The sequence below is a fragment of the Sphaerodactylus townsendi genome, linkage group LG14 (genome assembly GCF_021028975.2).
Source record: "Sphaerodactylus townsendi isolate TG3544 linkage group LG14, MPM_Stown_v2.3, whole genome shotgun sequence".
Taxonomy (NCBI): domain Eukaryota; kingdom Metazoa; phylum Chordata; class Lepidosauria; order Squamata; family Sphaerodactylidae; genus Sphaerodactylus; species Sphaerodactylus townsendi.
In genome coordinates this window covers 37,666,617-37,688,350 of record NC_059438.1, presented here as the reverse complement: position 1 = coordinate 37,688,350, position 21,734 = coordinate 37,666,617, and the positions used below count along the sequence as shown (strand labels likewise).

The following is a 21,734-nucleotide window of genomic DNA, read 5'->3' as shown; positions in this document are numbered from 1 at the left end:
TGGTGCCTGAGCTGTGGAGGCTTATCTGGGGAATTCAGATTAGCCTGTACACTCCAGCACATGCCAGCTGGGTGACCTTGGGCTAGTCACAGTTCTTCAGAGCTCTCTCAGCCCCACCTACCTCACAAGGTGTTTGTTGTGAGAGGGGAAGGAATAGGAGTTTGTAAGCCCCTTTGAGTCTCCTACAGGAGAGAAACGGGGGATATAAATCCAGCTGTTCTTCTTCATCTAAGGGGGATTTGCAAGTCTGATGTGTGGGAGATGAGTGAAGACCAGGGAAGGCCAACAGCTGCAACCTAAGAAATAAGTAGCTTGTGAAGTGCAAGAAAGAGGATTTCGAAATCTCAAATCAGGGCCCTTGGACTGCTTTCTGCAATGCTTCTCCCCCTGCAGTGGGTTCACAGTGTGGTTTCCATCAGTGGTGGGATCCAAACATTTTAATAACAGGTTTCCATGGTGGTGGGATTCAAACAGTGGCGTAGCGCCTAAGGGGCTGGGCGGGGCACGATGGGGGCGGGGGCAGGCATTCCGGGGGCGGGGCATTAATAATTTCTCTGTTACTGTAAAAAACTCTTACTGTAAAAAAAAGTTCCTAATTTCCAGCTGGTATCTTTCTGTCCATAATTTAAACTCATTATAGCAAGTCCTATCGTCTACTGCCAACAGAAACAACTACTTCTCCTCCAATTGACTGCCTGTCAAATACTTAATACTTTCAAATACTTAATTTTGTTTCTAGAAATCAAAAGAAGGATACTTTCCTTAAACAAGGAATTTTACCATATTACTAAAACATGTTTTTAAAACAGCCCAACAGGGAGAATGACCCCGTTTTCTACCTTCGTTAACCAGCCTCATAGGAAACAACAGGACTTCATGGTTTTTGGACCTAATGGAATTTCTAACGGAAAAGCGGACCCAATTAGTAACCCCCTCTCGGCACACACAAATAATTAGTAACCCACTCTCGGGAACTGGTGAGAACCTGCTGGATCCCACCTCTGGTTTCCATGCATTTCCTTGTTTAAATGCAAGGAGGTGCCCCACTATTTGCCGCGTGGCTTGCCTGCCCTCATATCCAGGTCACTCCCCCATCAAAAGTAAAAACCACTGGTTGCCTTTTGGGGTTTTTAAAATCCCTTTAAATGTGATGTTAATATTTTTGGGGCGCGTTTTCCTAAAAATACAAAAGCAATTAAAGCTGCCAGCACAATATAAGAAATAGCACCACATTTAAAGGGATTAAAAAAACAAAAAAGGCAACATTTTGTGGAAGGCTTTCACGGCTGGATTCAACTGGTTGTTGTGGGTTTTCTGGGCTGTGTGGCCGTGGTCTGGTAGATCTTGTTCGTAATGTTTCGCCTGCATCTGTGGCTGGCATCTTCAGAGGTGTATCACAGAGAGAAGTCTGTTACACACTGTGTCCAAAAAAGGCAACCTTTGATCTTGGCTTTTGATAGGGGAGCAACCTAGAAGGAGCAAAACCCCAAAGCAGGAGAGAAACGTTGGGGTTTCTTGACTCTCTTCCAGGATCTTCGGCATCGCAACTTGGATGCCATCAGTACCGAAATCTCTGCCCCGCAGGATCCGTCCCCTCGCTGCAGGGCAGATCACCTGTGCATAATGCACCTGGTCTGAGCTGGCAGAGTATTTTGTAGCAAAGTAAAGCAAGAATCCGTGGCACCTTAAAGACTGACACATTCATTCCAGAAGTCCAATTCCTTCTTCAGGTGCTGTGACGGGGAAATCATTTCCCACATTTATCTGGAAAAATTACAGAAGGAGAAAAGGTAAAGGGAGCAGTTGCGAGCAAAGAGAGGTGTGGTGTGATTCCTGTCAGTAATGTTTCACATGTGCTTATCTATGAAAGGGACTAGAATGAATTAGGTTATTACACGTAATGGATTATGAGAGATTTCAGAGATTGCCTCCTCTCTCTCATAGGGTACAGAGTTACAAAAGTATAATTAAGTAGGATAAACAGCAATTAACTGAAAAAGAAACAGTCTGAAGCATAAGAAAACTGACATCAGTGTAGGATTATAGTATAATATATGGATAACCATTATGCTGTTATAGCATAGGTGTCAAACTCGCGGGCCTCCAGATATTATGGACTACGGTTCCCATCGTCCCCTGCCAGCATGATGATGGGAACTGTAGTCCATAACATCTGGAAGGCCACGAGTTTGACACCTGTGTGTTATAGTATGATATATAAGCATATGTAATTGATATTTACAGTCATAGGTGTAGCTATAATGGGGACATCTGGGGACAACCGCCCTGGGCGGCCCCCGTTGAGTCACGTAGGGGGAGAAAAATTGCCCTCCACACTTCTGCCAGCCAGGTGGTGGGATTCAAACAGTGGTGCCGCCGCACACACGCATGCACCTCCAGTCCCTATCGAGCAGGGAGGTTGCTTTAGTAACCCCTTCTTGGCGCTCAGAAAAAATTAGTAACCACTTCTAGAGAAGTGGTGAGAACTGGTTGGATCCCACCTCTGGGGTGAGGCGGCTGCGGCGCAGTGTGCACAGATGTGGCAGAGCAGCCAGGTGCCGACTGGGTAGGCCTCAGCCGGCTCAGCTGCTGCTTGAGGCGTGGGCCAATGCAAGCAGAGTGTGTGTGTGTGACTGCGGCACAGTGGGTGCAGGTACGGCAGAGCAGCTAGGTGCCACCTGGGCAGGTCTTGGTCTGTTGTCCAGCTCAACTGCTGCCCAAGGGGCAGGCCAAGGCAAACTAGAGGGAACCTTGACTTTTTTTTCTCCTCACCACCAGCCAAGGTAAGTGGGGGGTAGGGGGGCCCGGGGATGGTTCGAGGGGCAGTGCGGGAACCCATGCAGGGGCCAAAAACTGGGAGTCCGCCCCAGGCTCCATTTTCCCTAGCGGCACCCCTGTGTTATGTAATGTAAGATATAGTATAGAACAGATACATGTAATGTTAAGAATAGCTTATTAAAGTTTCTAAAGAATATGTCTTTTTATAACATTTTTATTAATTTTCTGAAATATAATTGAAAAAACAGAAAAGAAAATATAGAAAGACAAAAAAAGCTCAGTTACCCATAAACTATGTATATATTAACACTGACACATTGGATCTTAGAATTACAACACTAATATCATTCAGAGAGAACATTTACATGGTTTTAAAATTTGTTTCCTTCTGATCTTTCGTTCTAGAACAGCAACAAGTATCTAGCAAGCAGCTACTTATATCTTAGACAGTAACAAATTAATATTCTTGCTATTATTCTTGCACAATCGTTTCAGCCTCATATAAAAAAAATGCAGTTCCCATTTTTCATCAAACTCTTGTTTTGACCTCTCTTTTACAAGATTTGTTGATTTGGCCATAAATTTTATCTTTCCAGATTTCTGTGTTAAGATCTCTTTCAGTCTGATGCTAACAAGTGTGCCTTATTCATTTTTTTCATTTCATTTAGCCTTTATTTGACATAAACAGTATAAAATCACATCAAGTGTGCCTTACTGAGCTTGTAGAAATTATAGTGGGCAAAAAAAATCCAAGTTCCTGTTTGAGCCAGGATAACAGAAAGGGTTTATTTTCTTGAGGAGTTCTAATTCAGCATTTTCCATCTTTTGTGCTATTGATGGATGGATTGTTCAAAGACGCCCCATATTGTTTTACTTTACAGAGCTTCTGATGTAGAAGGAGCTCGTTTCACAGAGAGAGATGTGTGATAAAGCAGAGACATGAGAGAAAGTGTACTGCCATAACATGTGTATGTGTGCATGTGGAAACGGGGGTGGGGGCAGAAAGAAAGGGACAGACAATCCCCACAGTTCACAAGGTTGTTTCTGAAGTATGTGTTGGGGAAAGGAGCTAGCAGTTTTTCTCATGCCTCGAGTCTACAGCAAGAAAGATGGTTTTGGTTGCTAAGCAGTCAAAAATTACATTCTACGTCCCCGAAGATGACATTGTTGAAACTCCACTACAAACGGACTGAATTAAACAAGCTACACAACTTCTGGAAATGTTATTTTTCCCTCCAGTAAATCAAAGGAATGATGCATCGACTGGAGAATAAAATGCAGGGCTTGATCATAAGAACGTAAGAGAACATAAGAAAGAGCCTGCCGGATCAGACCACAGTCCATCTAGTCTAGCACTCTGTTACTCGCAGTGGCCCACCAGGTGCCTTTGGGAGCTCACGTGCAGGATGTGAAAGCAGAGTGTGTGTGTGTGGCTGCGGCACAGTGGGTGCAGGTACGGCAGAGCAGCTAGGTGCCACCTGGGCAGGTCTTGGTCTGTCGTCCAGCTCAACTGCTGCCCAAGGGGCAGGCCAAGGCAAACTAGAGGCCTTCTGCTGCTGCTGCTCCTGTTTCCTCCAGCCAGCCTCTCTGAGCATCAACTGTCTCATTGCAGAAAGGGGCAGGATTCCACCTGGATTTCTTCTGCGTCTCCCTGCTGATGATTTTCACCTCGGTCATGGGCTTGCCCTGGTATGTGTCCTCCACAGTCATCTCCCTGGCTCACATGGATAGCCTGAAGAAGGAGAGCACCACGTGTGCTCCAGGCGAGCAGCAGAAGTTCCTGGGAATCAGGTATTGGGGCTGTACCTCCCATTCTTCAAGCTAGGTGTCAAACTCACGACCCTCCAGCTGTTATGGACTACAGTTCCAGGGGATGATGGGAACTCTAGTCCATAACATCTGGAGGGCCACAAGTTTGACACCTGTAACTGCTCGGGCTGTGATGGAAGAGTTGTCAGGATCCAGCCTCCCATCTGCTGGCTTCCTGCTTGCCATAGAAGTAGTTGGATGGGAAAGGCGGCAGCAGATAAGAGGGGCAACAGGAAGGTCTAACCACCAGTGCTCTTGTTTGCAGGGAGCAGAGAGTGACGGGGCTGATGGTTTTCCTTTTCACCGGACTGTCTGTGTTCTTGGCACCTGTCCTCAAGGTAATATGGGTTTTCAGAATCTGCTCATGTTGATTACAAAGAGAGAGAAATGTTTGGTTATCAGACCTTGACTCGGGACTGATCATCAGAATGGGACAGGCAGAGAGCAGGTTTAAACTTTGCCCCGTATAATCGTGCCCACTCTGTAGCATAAGCAAACCTCTCTTTAATTTGGCCGTCTGATTACAACTTATTTCCAGAGATCAGTATCTGGAGAACAGGGCTTGATTCCCCACTCCTCCATGTAAAGCCTGATGGATGACCTTGGGGAAGTCACAGTTCTCTCAGGACATTCTCAGCCCATGTAGATGCAGGCAATGGCTTCTGAACATCTCTTGCCTTGAATATCCTATGGCATAGGTGTCAAACTCATGGCCCTCCAGATGTTATGAACTACAGCTCCCATCATCCCCTCCCAGATGTTATGAACTACAGTTCCCATCATCCCCTGCCAGCATGATGGGAACTATAATCCATAACATCTAGAGGGCCGTGAGTTTGACACCTGTGTCCTATCACCATAGGTCCACTGTGACTTGACGGCACTTTCCACCACCACAGAGATCAATTCCACTGGAGGGTAGACTCTGTGTTCTCATTCTCTCTCTTTCTCTTTCTCTCTCTCTCTCTCTCTCTCTCACTCACTCACTCACACACACACACCATTGACGTCTTTGCCCTCCCTAAACCTTTCCCTCTCCTGGCTCCGTCCCAAATTTCTAGGAATTTCCCAACCCAGAGTTGGCAACGCTGAGACCGCATGTGGGGTGGTGCCCTTGTGAGGTGATGGTGTAATACTCATGGACAGAGGCCTGAAACAGGAACGGGTCCCCCTCCCAAGTCCTTCACTGTATCCCTGATGGCTGAGGTTTATTTTGTCTCATATAAGAAAATGTCTCCCATGAGGCAGGCTTCCAGCTGACCAGGAAAAACAAAGTCCTGCCCTACCCTTGTGCTTGTAACAGCTGTTGGGTAGTAGGAATTGCATCAATGTTCTCCTGGCATGGTGATGAAACATTTAACATGCTAAGTGCTGGAGATTTGTTCCTTATATAAGAAAATGTCTCCCGTGGGCAGGGTTGCCAGTTACCATTAATGGCACAGCAATAGTAAGAGGTTGGTAAGTTACCAGTGCTGCCCCTGGGAGAAGGCAGAGTCCAGTCAGCAACCTCTCAGTGCGCAGTTGTTAAAAGGGTAGGAGCTCATCCACTGTGGCATTCAATCACTGTAGTCCTGACCTGTTTAGCCCAAGCTAACCTGATCTCATCGGACCTTGGAAGCTAAGCAGGGTCAACTCTGGGTAGTATTTGGAAGAGAAAGTTAAAGGTCTTTTTGTAGTCCTTTGTACAATATAAGATCTGTAGAAATATAAGAAGCCAATGGGAAGTCAATACATGTTAGGTTTATTGTTTATGTAAGTATGTATGTATGTATCAGTGGTGGGATCCAGAAATTTTAATAACAGGTTCCGATGGTGGTGGGATTCAAACAGTGGCGCCGCCGCACACACGCAGCTCCAGTCCCTATTGGGCAGGGAGGTTGCTTTAGTAACCCCTTCTCGGCACTCAGAAAAAATGAGAACAGGTTGGATCCCACCTCTGGTAGGTAGGTAGGTAGGTAGGTAGGTAGGTAGGTAGGTAGGTAGGTAGGTAGGTAGGTAGGTAGGTAGGTAGGTAGGTAGGTAGGTAGGTAGGTAGGTAGGTAGGTAGGTAGGTAGGTATCTATCTATCTATCTATCTATCTATCTATCTATCTATCTATCTATCTAGCTAGCTAGCTGGCTAGCTGGCTAGCTGGCTAGCTGGCTAGCTGGCTATCTGGCTATCTGGCTATTTATTTATTGTTTAGTTTTCTATACCGCCCTATTCCGGAGGGGCTCTGGGCGGTGTGCAACATAGAATCTATCACAATAAAAAGCAAACAAAGGGAGCAAAATTAACTACATATAAGTAAACTGCAAATCGCACAGGCTCCATCAGTTTTAAAAATATAATAACAAAATCCCTTTAAAAACAGCAGTTAATACGATTAAAAAGGCGTCCAACGAGACCCATATTTAAAACCCTCCCCAAGAGGGAGAAACGACGGATCCCCTTAATATAAAGGGATCCTGATACAAAAGGAGCAAGAACAAGAGGGGGCACCTCAGCAGCTGGTCACTCCAAAGGCCCGGTGGAACAACTCAGTCTTACAGGCCCTGCGGAATTCCCCAAGATCCTGCAGGGCCTGGACAGCTGGAGGGAGAGTGTTCCACCAGGCTGGGGCCAGAGCCGTAAAGGCCCTGGCCCAAGCAGAGGCCAGCCACATCATTGAGGGGCCGGGGACCACCAGCAAATTGGCCTCTGCCAAGCGCAGAGGCCAAGTAGGGACATATGGGATAATGCGGTCCCAAAGGTACGAGGGTCCCAGGCCGCGTAAGGCCTTAAAGGTCAGCACCCACACCTTGAAGATGATTCGGAATTCGAGTGGGAGCAATGCAGGTTGAATCAATATATGTTAAGTCAAAGGTTAGATTCACGGATAACGTAGAGATTTTCTTTTGCACCTTTCTCCTGCCTACTTTATCTTCTTTTGATTTTTGCTCTTTTATATTTTGCTCTCTTCTCATATTCTCTGTATGTTCTGTAAAACTGTGTTTTTGTTCATATTGATCAGTTTTCTTATGCTGCGTATAATAATGAATAAATAAAGGATTTTTTTAAAGTCCAAGGTCTCTACACAGAGGAAGACAAGGGCAAACTACCTCTGCTTACCTCTTGCCTTGAAAACCATACAAATTGCCTTAAATCAACTGCGATTTGACCACACTTTCTACCACCACCAGCATCAATGCTTACAGGGACCATATCGTTTGATAGAGTTCAGTGTCACCTACAGCCCGAGTGGTGTAGTCAAGACCTTCAGACTGGGGTCTGGGTGACCCCGGGCGTTTCCCCACTCACCCCGATCCCCCCTATGTCGCGTGCTGCTCTGCGCGGGGTCATCAAAAGGCACCCTTTACAAGAGCCCCAGGGATGCCGAGCGCTGAGGGGGCGCAACAGCAGCGTTGAGGTGGCTGCACTGTCGCCGCCCCGTCGTGGGGAGCGCCGGGGGACCCCACGCTACTTGAGGAGAGTAGCGTGGGGCTTAAGGTAAGTGGGGAAAGGCCCCCTGTTTCAAATCTCTGCCACAGAAGCTGGCCAAATGCTTTTGGGCCAGTCACACTCTCTCAGTCTAACTCAGTGGTGGTGAACCTATGGCACTCCAGATGTTCATGGACTACAATTCCCACAAGCCCCTGCCAGCATGGCCAATGGGAATTGCGGTCCATGAACATCCGTAGTGCCATAGGTTTGCCACCACGGGACTTATCTCACAGCATCGTTGCGATGACAAAATGGAGGACAAGAGAATGATGAAAGCTTCTTTGGGTTCTAGTTGGAGAGAAGGGCAGGTTATAAAGGAAGTCAATGAAAGAAAGCCCAGTGCTGCCCATACTGATGCTTTGCCCTTGCTTTCCCACAGTGCAGTCTCTTCTGACCTCCCCTACGGGCAGGCCAGAAGAGACTGCAGTCCCAGCCTCAGAGACCTGCTTTAATAAGCACTAAGGCCAGGGGGGGCTTGGGAAGGTGAGAGTCCCACCCCTTCCTGCTCCCCAAGCCCCATCCCCCAGCCTCACTGCTTATAAAAGCAGGTCTCCAAGGCTGGGACTGCAGTCTCTTCTGGCCTGCCTGGAGGGGAAGTCAGAAGAGACTGCGGGCTGCCAGCTGGGAGCTGAGCTGGCAGGGGGAGGTGGGCACCCTAGACCTCGCCCATGTCCATGGTGACATGAGTGGGGGTAGAGCCTGGGGGCATCAGGGGGCAGAGCTGGGGTGGTGGGGCAGAGCCTGGGGGCGTCCTGGAGACACTTTGTCTCCGGGCGCCATTTACCCCCGGTACGCCTCTGGCAGGGGCTGATGGGAATTGTAGTCCATAACATCTGGAGTGCCAAAGGTTCGCCACCATGGCCCTAGACCTTGCCCATGTCCATGGTGACATGGGCGGGGTCGAGGGAAGTGGGGGTGGAGCCTGGAGGCATCAGGGGGTGGAGCTGGGGGGGCAGAGCCTGGGGGCGTCCTGGAGACAATTTGTCTCCGGGCGCCATTTACCCCCGGTACGCCTCTGGCAGGGGCTGATGGGAATTGTAGTCCATAACATCTGGAGTGCCAAAGGTTCGCCACCACTGCCCTAACGACAAAGCCTCCCCCACTTGCTCTCTCCCAACCCCAAATCACCCACCCACCAGCTAGCTGATCAGCTGCCTGCCACCTGCCGCTGCTCCATGCCTCCCCCGCCCACCCTCTCCCAACCCCCAAAGACCCATGCTCATCACACCTTTGTGATGACGGAACTGGTGACAGAGGAGGAGACAGAGAGGCAACGTGGTGGTGGGCCCCGAGGTCACACTTTGCCCAGGGCACCAAGAAGCTTTGGACCAGCCCTGGATGGGTCACCGTACCAAGAAAGTTGGGAACTGCTGGTTTAGTATGTCGGTCTTAATTGCAACTGTAAAGCTGGGAGGAGGCCTTTTTGTTTGTCTTTATCCAGATGCGCAGGAATTCCTGGGGAAGTTCGCAGCAGTGGCGTAGGAGGTTAAGAGCTCATGTATCTAATCTGGAGGAACCGGGTTTGATTCCCAGCTCTGCCGCCTGAGCTGTGGAGGCTTATCTGGGGAATTCAGATTAGCTTGTACACTCCCACACACGCCAGCTGGGTGACCTTGGGCTAGTCACAGCTTCTCGGAGCTCTCTCAGCCCCACCTACCTCACAGGGTGTTTGTTGTGAGGGGGGAAGGGCAAGGAGTTTGCCAGCCCCTCTGAGTCTCCTTACAGGAGACAAAGGTGGGATATAAATCCAACTCGTTGTCTTCTTTTTCTTCTTCTTTGGGCCAGGAACCACCAGTAAATTACCATTCACCGCAGTGGTGGGATCCAAAAATTTTAGTAACAGGTTCCCATGGTGGTGGGATTCAAACTGCGGCGTAGTGCCAATGGGGCTGGGTGGGGCATGATGGGGGCGTGGCCGGGCATTCCGGGGGCGGGGCATTCCTGGACAGGGCTGTGGCAAAGACGCAGCCTCTGTGCCAGTCCTTGGGCGGGAAACGAATGCACGCAGGCGCAGGCTGCCACGCACGCCGGTGCACCTCCCACTAGCCTGCTTCAAGTTCTGCGCACTACTGCTGAGAGGAGGGGTGTAACTAAGGCCAAAATCACGTGGCAAAATCACCCATTAGTAACCCCCCCTCGGCACACACAAATAATTAGTAACCTACTCTCGGGAACCTGTGAGAACCTGATGGATTCTACCTCTGATTCACCAAACTAAGCACTCTTGGGGGAACGTACCAAATCACGACCCTCTTTAGGGAACATATCGGGGTCATGATGTGGAGGCAGGCAATGGCAAACCACCTCTGAATATCTCTTGCCTTGAAAACTCTTTGAGGTCACCCTAAGTCAGATTGGCAAAAAAAAAATGATGGAAGATTGAGGATAGTAGGCAAGTACAGGCCTGCCATAAGCATCCTCTGGCCACTTGCTCAGCAGGATCTGGGGAAATGGCTGCCATGTGAGCAGGAAAATCTAAACTTCCCCACCTGCACAGCATTCATCCAGGCTTTACTTTGATCTTTCCCAAAACTCTGGAGCAAAGCAGGTTTGAGAAAGGCCGTTTCCCCACTTACCTTATGCTGCGCGCTACTCTCCGCAAGTAGCGCGGGGTCCCACAGCACTCCCCACTACAGGGGTGGTGACAACACAGCTGCCCTGATGCTGACACTCTCATGCCCCCTCAGCACGCGGCATCCCTGGTGCTCCTCAAAACAGCGCCTTTTGATGAACCCGCAGAGAGCGTGGGGTCGTGGGGAAGCCCAGGAGCGCGCCAGAGATGACGCGCGCTGAGAGTAGCGCGCAGCAAAGGGTGCTCAAAGGTAAGTGGGGAAAGGGCCAAAAATGGGAGGAAAAAACCCAGGAAAACCCTGTGTGATGCTTGAATGTGCCATGATGCTGAGGGGAAGTGAGGGGAAAACCACTTTCCAACAGCACCAAATCCAGGGCAAATAACCTGTGTAGACTTGTTGTTGTGGGTTTTCTGGGCTGTGTGGCAGTGGTCTGGTAGATCTTGTTCAAGATCTGCCAGACCACGGCCACACAGCCCAGAAAACCAGTTAAATCCAGCTGTGAAAGCCTTCCACAAAACCTGTGTCGAAATGGCCCCAGTGAATGTATGGCTGATTCAAGACCTAATCTTGCAATTCACAAGCCCCCTTTTAGGCTACACCCTATATTGACTCCCCTACACCGCATCTTCAGAAGGTGAAGCTTTATTTTACATGGACATATTCTCATGGTCTTGAGAAGATATCCCCGTGCTGCTTCTGATAACATGTGATGGCTATTTCACATTGCCCTGTTCCAGGAAAGGAGCTTCATGCCTTGAGATAGTTGCTGACTACAGGAAGGTTTTCGTGTGCCTTTTATCTTTTCCAGTTAACAGACAGACTTCAGCTCCTGCTAATGCCGGCCAAACACCAGCCTGACTTCATTTATCTCCGCCACGTTCCTCTGCGCAGAGTCCATCTCTTCACTTTCATTCAAATACTCTGCCTGGCTGTCCTGTGGATCCTGAAGTCAACGGAGGCGGCCATCATCTTCCCACTGATGGTGAGGGGGTCTGGCCAGCTTTCTTGCGGTTGTAACCCGCAGGTGGCCTCATGAAATCATTTAGTGGGCTCTTTCTCTTGGGGTCTGCAATCTACGGCTCTCCAGATGTTCATGAACTACAATTCCCATCAGCCCCATCAGCCAATCAGCCATTGTGGCAGGGGCTGATGGGAATTGTAGTCCATGAACATCTGGAGAGCCGTAGGTTGCAGACCCCTAGGCTCTTCTGCCAAACTCAAGCATTACTTTTTGCTACGTGAATTTCCTTCAGTGTCTTCCACAGAGTCCTTCAATCTTCGTGGCAGCATTTGTCGGGGTGGAAGTTCATTTCCGTGGCAAAATTTGAAGCCAACAGTTTTCTGAATATTCACCAAATGTTCTTTGAATATTCCACATCTGACTTCAGTGCTTTATATTCTCCTGTGATACCTGATTCAGACTTTTGCCTGAGTTTGCTGGCTCATAAGTCTTTCATGGACAACATACAATAATCCGTGAAACTTTAAATGTTGTTGACAAATGTTATGTCATATTTTGCACTCAGAATTCAAAACGTGATTTTTTAAAAGTCATAATGCATTTTGAATGTTGTCCATGCATTTTTGTTTCAGTTGTAATGTGGTGGTTTGCTAGGAGCACCACAAATTGGCTCATGTACTTGGCCCGTAGACTGAGGTCATTCGTTGGATTCCCTAATGGCATTCCCAAATAGAGGTTCCCTGGGGCTGTTTCAAGTTGGGGCTGTTTCAAGTTGGGAAAGTGGCAGGGGAGGAAGGCGTAACCCCTCTTCCTGTTATTCTCCCAATCCAAATCAAAGCTCCATGTCTCTGGATTTAGTGGGATGGGGTGGGGTGAGAAATGTCGGGAGCTTTGTTAGTGGAACGCCACCACCATGCCTTTTTAAGTCCCACCTTTCCCCCAAGGTTTCTCCCTGGTCTCTTCCTTTCCTCTGTTCTCTCTCTTCCCCCTTTCTTGCCTCACCCCCCACTTTGAAAGTTGACTGTAAACCTTTCAGGGGCTTAGTTTGCTCTCTGAAGTGCCATTTCTGTTGAGGCCACGTAAATAAACCATCCTCCTCCTCCTCACTTTGTGTGATGATATTTTGGTCTTGCAGCTGCTGGCTCTTGTGGGCATTCGGAAGGGGATGGGATGCATCTTCTCCCGCCATGATCTGGCCTGGCTGGATGATATCATACCTGAAAAAGACAAAAAAGAGGAAGAGGAAAAACTGAAAGGGAAGCAAGACCCAGACGAGAGTGACAGTGAAGAGGTAAGCTTGGCTGAGTTCTTGGAGCAAGGCAGACACGGTCGTCAGACTACTTATTTAATTTCCACCCTGTGTCCAGTGGTGGGATCCAAAAATTTTAGTAACAGGTTCCCATGGTGGTGGGATTCAAACTGTGGTGTAGCGCCAATGAGGCTGGGCGGGGCACGAAGGGGGTGTGGCTGGGCATTCCGGGGGCAGGGCATTCCTGGGCGGGGCTGTGGCAAGGACGCAGCCACTGCGCCAGTTCTTGGACAGGAAACTAATGCATGCAGGCGCAGGCTGCCACGCACGCCGGTGCACCTCCTGCTAGACTGCTTCAAGTTCTGTGCGCTACTGCTGAGAATCACGTGGCAAAATCACCAATTAGTAACCCCTTCTCAGCACACACAAATAATTAGTAATCTACTCTCAGGAACCTGTGAGAACCTGCTGGATCCCACCTCTGCCTGTGTCCTTTGCCCATGGGGGACTTGGGACAGCTTACAGCATTTCCCTTTGAAATACAATCAATATAAATAAAATGGAAACAAAACTAATAAATAGAACAATAAAACCAATTAAAATATCAGCTACAAAACTTGCCTGGGAAACAAAACAACTGGACAGCTCCCTGGTCCATAACATTAGCCAAAGGCCACCCGATATAAAGTGGCTTTCCGTGCCCTGCAGAATGCAGAAAGATCCCACAGGGCACAAACTTCCCCAACAAGTTGATTCTAGAGGAAAGGGGCAACCACTAAAAATGTCTTTGCTCTGTTGGGTGACAAGCGGGCAATTCAAGGACCAGTATAAACCCCTGTCATGATAATCGGAGCGGATGAGGGGGGTTCATACTGGGGGTCTGTCCCCTCTCAATAGATCAATGAGGGTCAACAAGGAAGGAAGAAACGGGCGGGGGTGGGTGGGAACCTCTGCTTTTCAAGTCCTGTGTTGGATGGAGGCAGCTGGGTTTCTGGACACACCACCTTTTATTCAGCTGGGCAGAAAGAATGAGACGCTGTCCTTTCCCAGAATTCGGGCAGGTGATCTCCAGAGTAATGAGGTATCAGGGATAGGTGTAGGTGTGGACACTGGGGTTGCTACCCTCCAGGAGGGGCCTGGAGATCTCCCAGAAGTACAAGCGCTCTCCAGATCAATTCCCCTGGAGAAAATGCTACTTAGGAGGGTGGCCTTTGTTGCATCACTTTCCCTCTGAGCTCCTTCCTTTCTCCAGACTTCACCTTGGCTAAGCTCTATCCCCGTATCCAGAGGTGGGATCCAGCAGGTTCTCACAGGTTCCCGAGAGTAGGTTACTAATTATTTGTGTGTGCCGAGAGGGGGTTACTAATGGGTGATTTTGTCACGTGATTTTTGCCTTAGTTATGCCCTTCCTCTCAGCAGTAGCGCGCAGAACTTGAAGCAGTCTAGCAGGAGGTGCACCGGCGTGCGTGGCAGCCTGCGTCTGCGTGCATTATTTTCCTGCCCAAGGACCGGCGCAGTGGCTGCGTCCTTGCCACAATCCCACCCAGGAATGCCCCACCCCCAGAATGCCCAGCTACGCCCCGCCCAGCCCCATTGGCGCTACGCCACAGTTTGAATCCTACCACCATGGGAACCTGTTACTAAAATTTTTGTATCCCACCACTGCCCGTATCTCCAAACATTTCCCAAGCTAGAGCTGCCCATCCTAGTGTGCATTTGTTATCACATACACAGGTCTACAGTGGGCCACTGCTGATGTTCCAGACTCTTATTTACTCTGGCTCCTTATCCTTGGACTAGCCAGGGACTACTGTTGGTAACCCTCTCTTGCCACCCCACCTTAGTTTTGGTCTTGGGGGGTTGCACTCATTGTAAAGGACTGGGGAGTCCGGCCAGCAGAAGGATGTGGACGTGCCCATGCTCCAGATTGCCATTTCAACCCATGGAGTTTGTATTTCTGGTTCCTGCCGATTACATTTTCCCAGGGAAAATTAGAGGGCTTTTTTCGAAAGCCTGGATTGGTGACTTTTCCCGGCTGTAGACTCCTCCTAGAGGAGCAGCAGTGGCGTAGTGGCTAAGAGCAGGTGCACTCTGATCTGGAGGAACCGGGTTTGATTCCCCACTCTGCCACCTGAGCTGTGGAGGCTTATCTGGGGAATTCAGATTAGCCTGGGCACTCCCACACATGCCAGCTGGGTGACCTTGGGCTAGCCACAGCTTCTCGGAGCTCTCTCAGCCCCACCTACCTCACAGGGTGTTCGTTGTGAGGGGGGAAGGGCAAGGAGCTTGTCAGCCCCTTTGAGTCTCCTGCAGGAGAGAAAAGGGGGATATAAATCCAAACTCTTCTTCTTCTAGCCAGAGAATCTTTCTCTAAGTTCTGAAAACTTCCCCCAGTCTTCCTTCCCACTCTGCTGAAGTCGTTTTTCAGTGGCAAGGAGAAAGGACAACTTGGGTACAAACACGTATGTGTTGTTTGTCTTGGCATTTTCTTACTCCTTTCTTGGGCTGTGCTCATTTTTAGTCTGAACGTATGTACCAAGAGAAAGGACCAGAAATCAACCTCTCTGTGAATTAGAGGGACCGAGGAACTCCAATGGACGAGACGAAAGATGAACCCCAGTGACGCGTAAGGATTTTATTTTATGGGGGGGTGGGGGGTGGGAGGAGCTGAGGCTCAGTGGCCAAGCATTAGCTTGGCAGGTGAAAATCACAGGTTCGGTTCCTGGTATCTCTTTTATGCTGGTCATTGGAATCACTCCTTATGCTCACAAAGGTGGAAGCCTTCAGACTAGTTAAGATTAGGCTCTTGGATCTTGATTTTCATAATTTGACTCATGCTGCCAAGACAACCTGTTCTCCGACTACATTATTAATCCCATGCGAGCATGGAATTATGGCAGCATATCTTCGTCTGCTGATTAATCCCACCCAGAGGAGAGCCTTGGCTACTGCAAGATGTAATGTGCTGCCATCAGCTCTGCTGGAGGGAAGATTTAAGAATATGGAACGTGCTAAGAGTTTGTTCATGTGATAGGACTACGGTTGAAACACTTGACCATTCTATGTTTCTATGCCCTAAATACAATAAGCTACGCATGAAATACATTAATTCCATTTTCTTGCAATGTTCTCAGTGGCATGAGTGTTATAAGATACCCAATCTCCTGAACAGCTCTGATGTGCTCTTTTGTGAAACTGTTGCAAATTTTATACTGGAAATTAGTAATTTTAGCAATTTTAACTGTATTTCTTAACCTTGTTTTGTTTTAAAAATTTGTCCTGTTTTATATGCCAATAAAGGCTTGTGTGTTGTTTGGTCATTGATCATGTTAATAAACATTACTACTATTACTGGTATCTCCAGCTGATTGGAAGTCACAAATGGTTGGAAGAGATTCTCCAGATGATCCTGGAGAGCTGTTGCCAGTCTGAGTAGACAATTCTGACCTTGATGGACCACGGGTCTGACTCAGTGTAAGGCAACTTCATGTGTCCGTGTTGGGAGCTTAGGAAAGAAATGAATCAAGACGTGAGAGGAGAACCTCAGAGGCCACCAAGAAGTGAAGAGAACTAGGAAGACAATGTTGTGCCAACCTTGCATTATAATATTCTGAAAATGTTTCGCTGGGTGATGCAAAATTCTGTCAGAAGCATTCCAATAACATGAAGAAATGGAACTGAGTGTTTTCATTGGAATCAGCCAATGCAATAGACACATTGACAGAGAAGAACGAACTGGGGCATTGCTGAGTTGGTGTCAAAACTCCAGCAGCTGTTACCAATACGAAGGAATAGTAGGGAACCAGTCTGCTGCTGCTGTTTGCTGTTGTCATGGCCCAGCCATGACAGGGGATCCTGAGATGAGAAATTAGACAGTAACATTACACCCCTGCCTCGGAGGCACCAGAAGATGAGACAGTCCATGCAGGTCCAGACTGAGTGCTGCCACCAGGCACAAGCACAGAAGCCCCCCAGCCCTCCAGCACCAGACTAGATGCCGGGGACCCGATACTGTCATGCCCCTCCCCTTTCTCCTGAGCCCCGTGAGCAGTGCCAGAAAAAGCTGTGCAGTGACTTACACGAGAGGAGACACAGCTCTTGCTGGGCTGCTCAGTCAGGCCTCAGCTATGACAGGAGATGCTTGCAGGAGCAGATCTGATGCATGAGCCAGGTGCACAGCATCTCTGGTTGCCAGGTGAACATCTAGCTTCAAAGAGGTCAAGGGAAGAGCTGCCGTGTGGTAGCAACATCTTTCCTACGTGCCTGTGCCACAGACTTGGCTGTACTGAACCCTGAGTCTCCTGCCTTGAACTCGGTTTGTGCTACGTCTCCTCCTTGCCTGACTCCTGAAGGTACAGCTTCTGCCCGCTGTCTCCCAACCTGACCTTGGCTTGTGTGTTTGACAGCTGTGGAGATTGTGCAAGGTATCCCTTTGAAGAGAAGAGCAAGTGACTGATGAGCTCGATGCTGTTTTATCTGCACTAAATGGGTACAGTTTGAACTGTATCCTGAATGACATTGCAGTTCAGTAGAAGATGAAGATAACGATGGTCCTCTGACCACACTGGAGCAAACGGACCAAGAGTTCTAGACCAGTGATGGCGAACCTTTTCGAGACCGAGTGCCCAAATTGCAACCCAAAACCCACTTATTTATTGCAAAGTGCCAACCCAGCAATTTAACCTGAATACTGAGGTTTTAGTTTAGAAAAAACAGTTGGCTCCGAGGGATGCGTTACTCAGGAGTAAACTTGGTGGTAGTTGGTGGCTTCGCTTTGAAGCAACCGTGCAACTCTTCCAACAGGTGAATCACGATCCTAGGAGGGTTTACTCAGAAGCAAGCACCACTGCCAGCAACCAAGCTTACTCCCAGGTGAAGGATTGCGCTTCAGTTCTTCACATGAAAATCAGTGGGATTTAACAGTGCTTAACAGGGTTACCTACAGTGTTTCCCCAAAACTAGGTCTTAGGTTTAATGCTAACAATCGAGCCCAGCAGCCCAGGCCAGCCTATGGGGGGGGGGGGGACTCTGTTTGCGAGTGCCACCTCTGGCACCCATGCCATAGGTTCGCCACCACTGCTCTAGATGTACTGCAAAGCAAACATTCAGAGCCAGAAAAGGGCAAACTGTCTGCTCCTTACCTTCTGAACTGTCACAGGCTTGCTGCAGCATAACATCCAATCAACAAGGAAGCCGTTCAGAGAAAAGTTTGGGGGCACACAAAAACTGAAGAACGTTTGAAAGCAGCAGGCAGCATGAACAGGTACAGCCACCTGGATGAAGAGCAAGCCCAAAAGTGTGTCGGTTTGAATATGACTTTACCCTTTGATCTGTTTGATTTTTGCAAGATGACAATAGGGGCTTAGATGTTAAAAGTCACGCACAAGATAAGGATCTAGTCAGAAATCTATTGAATAAATGTCAAGATTTCGTTTATCAGCAATCAAATTTACTATCCACGTACCGGGTGGAGAATTGTGCCTTCAAGCAAACATTCAAAATGATACGGCATGCTTTGATGAAAATAATTCAGCGTATGCTTGCCAAGTGCAGACAAAGAATTAAGACATTTCCAGTGGCATACTTTTCATATTCAGAAATGTGGAATGAAAAGCGGTAAGGAGAGCTATGAGAGACGTTTTGGTACACCTGCTAATGATTAACAGGCCTCAGCAATTTGCAGAAGAGTGTCCCCATCAAAGCAAGTACCAGACAAATGATTTAGAAGCAAATATTCTCTCGTGCTGCATCAGGGCTGATGACGAAGGACTCCAGTGTGAGCATTTATGTGCCATAACAGGTGTTGAATTCAGCAACCGTCTGAACAAGTGACTCATTTATTTGCACGTTTGTAGCAGGTTTTGTGGCTGTTCACTGACTGCAAACCTCTCAAAGGCACGTGATGCTTCTTGCAAATAGTAGGTTGTGCCGCCTGTCTTTTGCTGGACTCAGCAAGGCTATTGGCAACCTGGCAGATCTGCCTAAAGCAGTGACGGTGAACCTTTTCGAGGCCAAGTGCCCAAACTGCAACCCAAAATCCGCTTATTTATCGTGAAGTGCCAACATGGCAATTTAACCAGAGTACTGAGGTTTAGAAAAAATGGTTGGCTCCGAAGCGTGCGTTACTCGGGAGTAAGCTTGGCGGTAGTCGATGGCTTTGCTTTGAAGCAACTGTGCAACTCTTCCAACGGGTGAATCACGACCCTAGGAGGGTTTACTCAGAAGCAATCCCCATTGCCAGCAACCGAGCTTACTCCCAGGTAAAGGATCGTGCTTCAGTTCTTCGCATGAAAATCAGTGGAGTTTAACAGCGCTTAACATAGTTACCTACAAAACTAGGTCTTAGGTTTAATGCTAATAATCAAGCCCAGTGGCCCAAGCCAACCTAGACGTGTGGGGGGGGGGCACTCTGTTTGTGCATGCCCACAGTGAGGGCTCTGAGTGTCACCTCTGGCACCCGTGGCGTAGGTTCGCCACCACTGGCCTAAAGGCAGGTACCTTACGAGCTCTCTCCATGGGAGGTTTTCGGGTTGAACTTATTTAGGCGGGTGAAAAGCTTTTCACCTCTGTTGGACACCATTACACTTTTCTTACCTTTCTCCTCCTCATAAACACAGGTAGCAGGAATTCAGACACAATGTGTAAAGTTTGTCTCAATGCCTGCCTTGGACAGTTACATCCCGCATGGTGTGACCTATTAGTCTGTAGACAGCACATTCTCCCGGAGCACTGAGTATCAAATGACAGCACCTTCAGGGAAGTCAGAGACATAAGAACATAAGAACTAGCCTGCTGGATCAGACCAGAGTCCATCTAGTCCAGCATTCTGCTACTCGCAGTGGCCCACCAGGTGCCTTTGGGAGCTCACATGCAGGAGGTGAAAGCAATGGCCTTCTGCTGCTGCTGCTGCTCCTGAGCACCTGGTCTGCTAAGGCATTTGCAATCTGAGATCAAGGAGGATCAAGATTGGTAGCCATAGATTGACTTCTCCTCCATAAATCTGTCCAAGCACTTTTTAAAGCTATCCAGGTTAGTGGCCATCACCACCTCCTGTGGCAGCATATTCCAAACACCAATCACACGTTGCGTGAAGAAGTGTTTCCTTTTATTAGTCCTAATTCTTCCCCCCAGCATTTTCAATGTATGCCCCCTGGTTCTAGTATTGTGAGAAAGAGAGAAAAATTTCTCTCTGTCAACATTTTCTACCCCATGCATAATTTTATAGGCTTCAATCATATTCCACTCCTTGCAAGCGGGGAAGTCATTAGGTTGGCAGGTGTCCCTCGTGGGTTTCCAAAAGGCTCTACAACCAGGGAAAAAAAAGCAAATATTCTTGCTGCAAAATCTTGGGAGGGGTGGAGGCCGGGGAGAAGTTGTGAGCTCTGCAGGGTTGTAGAGCTAATTGTGTGCATAAAATGAGGTCTATTAAGATGCTGTTCTTCTTTGCAGGTGGGATTTCCTGAAGGTCTCTTCGCAGCAGCAGATGGGCTGCATTGAGAAATAGGTCACTGCCGATGCTTTACAGAACATGGCTTATTCATGATGGTTGTAACACGAAAAGTGGAGAAAGATAATCCAGGGAATTGGAAATGTATGACAAAGAAAGATGCGCAGTCTCTCTTCATCTGCCAGATGCACACTGTGTTGTGTCTCACAGATGTACGCAGGACATACTCTATCAAGATGGCCTTGAGCAGTCTGGGAAGGTCACCATTTGTACAGCCACTGGTGTTCTTATTTCCCATACTGTTTGACATTCCTCCAATATATTTTGTTTTGCTTTTTTGAAAGGCTCTCTGGAGTTGTGCTAATAAAATGTACCAAAAGGGAATTGATTTCACACTGACTTTTTCAAAAAGCCATTTCAGTCGGAGGCTCTCTTCTTCTTTGGTTTTGCTTCTTTTTATCAAAAAGTTTCCACAACGTGGATAACAGGAACACACCTCTGCCTCATCTGAAAGGCAGGAATGTTGCTTGACATTTATATAAAACTTAGTGGGAGATGTCTGGCACCCTGGGGTGGAATGTGTAACTCTCTGCTTAGGCAGCTGGGACCTGCAGTATCTGTCCTGGACCAGTGTTTGGAATTCAAGCAAGCCGGACGAAGGTTAAGTGGCTGGAACTGAATCCAGACAAGATGAAAGGGATGCTGGTTAGAAAGGCTTGTGGCTGTGGAAGAATGTGACCTCCCTGTAACTGATGGTGTGCATGATGCCTGAGTAAAGCAGGCAAAACTGCTAACTAAATTGGATCATGATACGCACACCCCATCGAAATTGGGAGCATAACTGGGCATCAGCCTTGTTTGGCTGACATCCCCTCCATCTTGTTCCGGTTCCTCTCAAGTTTGTCCTCAGCCAACAGACAGAAGGGAAGCAGAGCAAGAGCTGCCTCTGGTGGTTTATATCAGGGGTCTGCAACCTGCGGCTCTCCAGATGTTCATGGACTACAATTCCCATCAGCCCCTGCCAGCATGGCCATGCTGATGGGGATTGTAGTCCATGATGGTGGGGATTGTAGTCCATGCTGTACAATTCCCATCAGCTCCTGCCAGCATGGCCATGCTGATGGGTATTGTAGTCCATGATGATGGGTATTGTAGTCCATGAACATCTGGAGAGCCACAAGTTGCAGACCCCTGATTTATATATTGCAGTATAGTTCTGGGTAGTGTCAGGAACTTTGACAAGGAAGGAAGGAGAATTTGGGTTTATTCCCTGCTTTTCTCAACCATAAGGAATCTCTAAGTGGCTTACAAACTCCTTCCCTTTCCCTCCCCATAACAGACACCTTGTGAGACAGATGGAGCTGAGAGAGTTCAGAGACTAGTCTGAGGTCACTCAGCAGGCTTCATGTGGAGGAACGGGGAAACAAATCCAGTTCACCAAATTAGAGTCCGCT

At 48.3% G+C, this 21,734-nt stretch overlaps 1 protein-coding gene across 1 annotated transcript in view; it reads left to right on the top strand.

Moving 5' to 3' along the window:
* SLC4A9 (solute carrier family 4 member 9) overlaps positions 1 to 20,590 on the top strand; it is a 59,908-nt gene extending 39,318 nt beyond the window's left edge. Inside the window, exons 16-20 of the mRNA XM_048515585.1 lie at positions 4,391 to 4,569; positions 4,853 to 4,925; positions 12,720 to 12,875; positions 15,355 to 15,459; positions 20,283 to 20,590. Coding sequence (XP_048371542.1) covers positions 4,391 to 4,569; positions 4,853 to 4,925; positions 12,720 to 12,875; positions 15,355 to 15,408 — 462 coding nt within the window. The 3' untranslated portion in view covers positions 15,409 to 15,459; positions 20,283 to 20,590. The remainder of the gene's footprint in view (positions 1 to 4,390; positions 4,570 to 4,852; positions 4,926 to 12,719; positions 12,876 to 15,354; positions 15,460 to 20,282) is intronic.
* The last annotated feature ends 1,144 nt before the right edge of the window (positions 20,591 to 21,734 follow it).